Below are 1,157 nucleotides of genomic sequence, written 5' to 3'. Positions count from 1 at the left end.
TGCTACCTCGCCGTGCACCGCACCATGGAAGCCGTGGCCACGGCCAGCAACGCTACCAAAATCTTCTCCCACAGCGCGCGGTCGCTGAGCTTGTACGCGTCGGTGCTCATCAAGGACGGCATGAACGCACAGAAAGGCAAAACCATCCTCGAGAAAATCATCAAGGATGAACCCAGCTTCCTGCCCGCCGTGCTCATCATGAGCGACGTCTACATTGCGGTTGGTGTTCAGTCAAACGAACTTCGTGATTCTTTTGATGCTAGTTGATTAAGTAAATAAATAATTGGTATGTTGGCTAGATAAATAATTATCTTATTTGCAATTTCTCTGTTCGTATTTCTGTAAGAATTATAAATTGGAACTGTTTTGAACTGCGGTGAACAGGAGCGACGGTACGAGAAGGCCCAGGAGCTGCTGCTGCGTCAGGCTGCCGTTAATTCTTGCTACCGCGTGCACGAGCGCCTTGCCGACGTGTACTCCAAGCAGCAGCAGCACGACCTCAGTCAGCACCACCAGACCATAGCGCAGCATTATGCAAACCAGGGGTGAGTGCTTTGGGCGTGGTGAAGCATTATGCCTGTCTCTTATACACATCTAGATGTGTATAAGAGACAGNTATTCGTACAGGTTTTCACTGAGAACACTTACATTATTATCCTATGTTCATTCTTGTGGCAGGTTGGAGCAGGTTGCCCGCGCGGGCAAACCTGCTTTCACTGTGTGCGTACCCTAACTTAGACCCATATTATTGTTTGATATAACAAAATTAGTAAACTTTTGTTCCAGGGCGACGTCGAGCTGAGCGACCTGGATGCCGTGTGGTCGGACGGCGACTTCTCTTTTACTGGACAATGAGCATAAACAATTAAGATTAAACTTAAAAAATGGTAAATATATTCGCATTTTCCACACTAATGAGCTACCCCTTTTGACGCAGCGCAAGCGTAACCATAAGGAATATTGATTACCTCTCTTCAGATGCTGACATTATAATTATGAATCATATAAGGATGCAGTGGTATGGATCCTGCCATTCATTATTATCTCATCTGTTCTCAAAAAGAATTACCAGTTCATTAATATTATTAATGAGTAGCTTATTAAAATGATTCCGAAACCAGTTTTTTACTGGCCCTCTAGCAAGCGATATTTTTATG

At 44.7% G+C, this 1,157-nt stretch overlaps 1 protein-coding gene across 1 annotated transcript; it reads left to right on the top strand.

The window, feature by feature from the left end:
• The first annotated feature begins 6 nt into the window (after window positions 1–6).
• Window positions 7–855, top strand: LOC108671690. The gene is made up of 3 exons (XM_018159259.1): window positions 7–219; window positions 385–545; window positions 771–855. The coding sequence occupies exons 1-3, from the start codon at window positions 25–27 to the stop codon at window positions 853–855; spliced, it is 441 nt and encodes a 146-aa protein (XP_018014748.1). The 5' UTR covers window positions 7–24.
• Window positions 856–1,157: the final 302 nt, after the last annotated feature.

The sequence above is a fragment of the Hyalella azteca genome, unplaced genomic scaffold, assembly GCF_000764305.2.
Source record: "Hyalella azteca isolate HAZT.00-mixed unplaced genomic scaffold, Hazt_2.0.2 contig8084, whole genome shotgun sequence".
In the NCBI taxonomy this organism is placed as follows: domain Eukaryota; kingdom Metazoa; phylum Arthropoda; class Malacostraca; order Amphipoda; family Hyalellidae; genus Hyalella; species Hyalella azteca.
Note: the sequence above shows the minus strand (reverse complement) of the source record. Positions and strands in the feature narration are given on the sequence as shown.

What these genes read in the sequence shown, in the direction of transcription:
- LOC108671690 (XM_018159259.1), top strand. Translation starts at nt 25, where the DNA reads ATGGAAGCCGTGGCCACGGCCAGCAACGCTACCAAAATCTTCTCCCAC. An exon ending in TGAGCGACGTCTACATTGCG is followed by an intron (nt 220 to 384) that starts GTTGGTGTTCAG and finishes TGCGGTGAACAG; the next exon opens with GAGCGACGGTACGAGAAGGC. An exon ending in CAGCATTATGCAAACCAGGG is followed by an intron (nt 546 to 770) that starts GTGAGTGCTTTG and finishes TAACAAAATTAG; the next exon opens with TAAACTTTTGTTCCAGGGCG.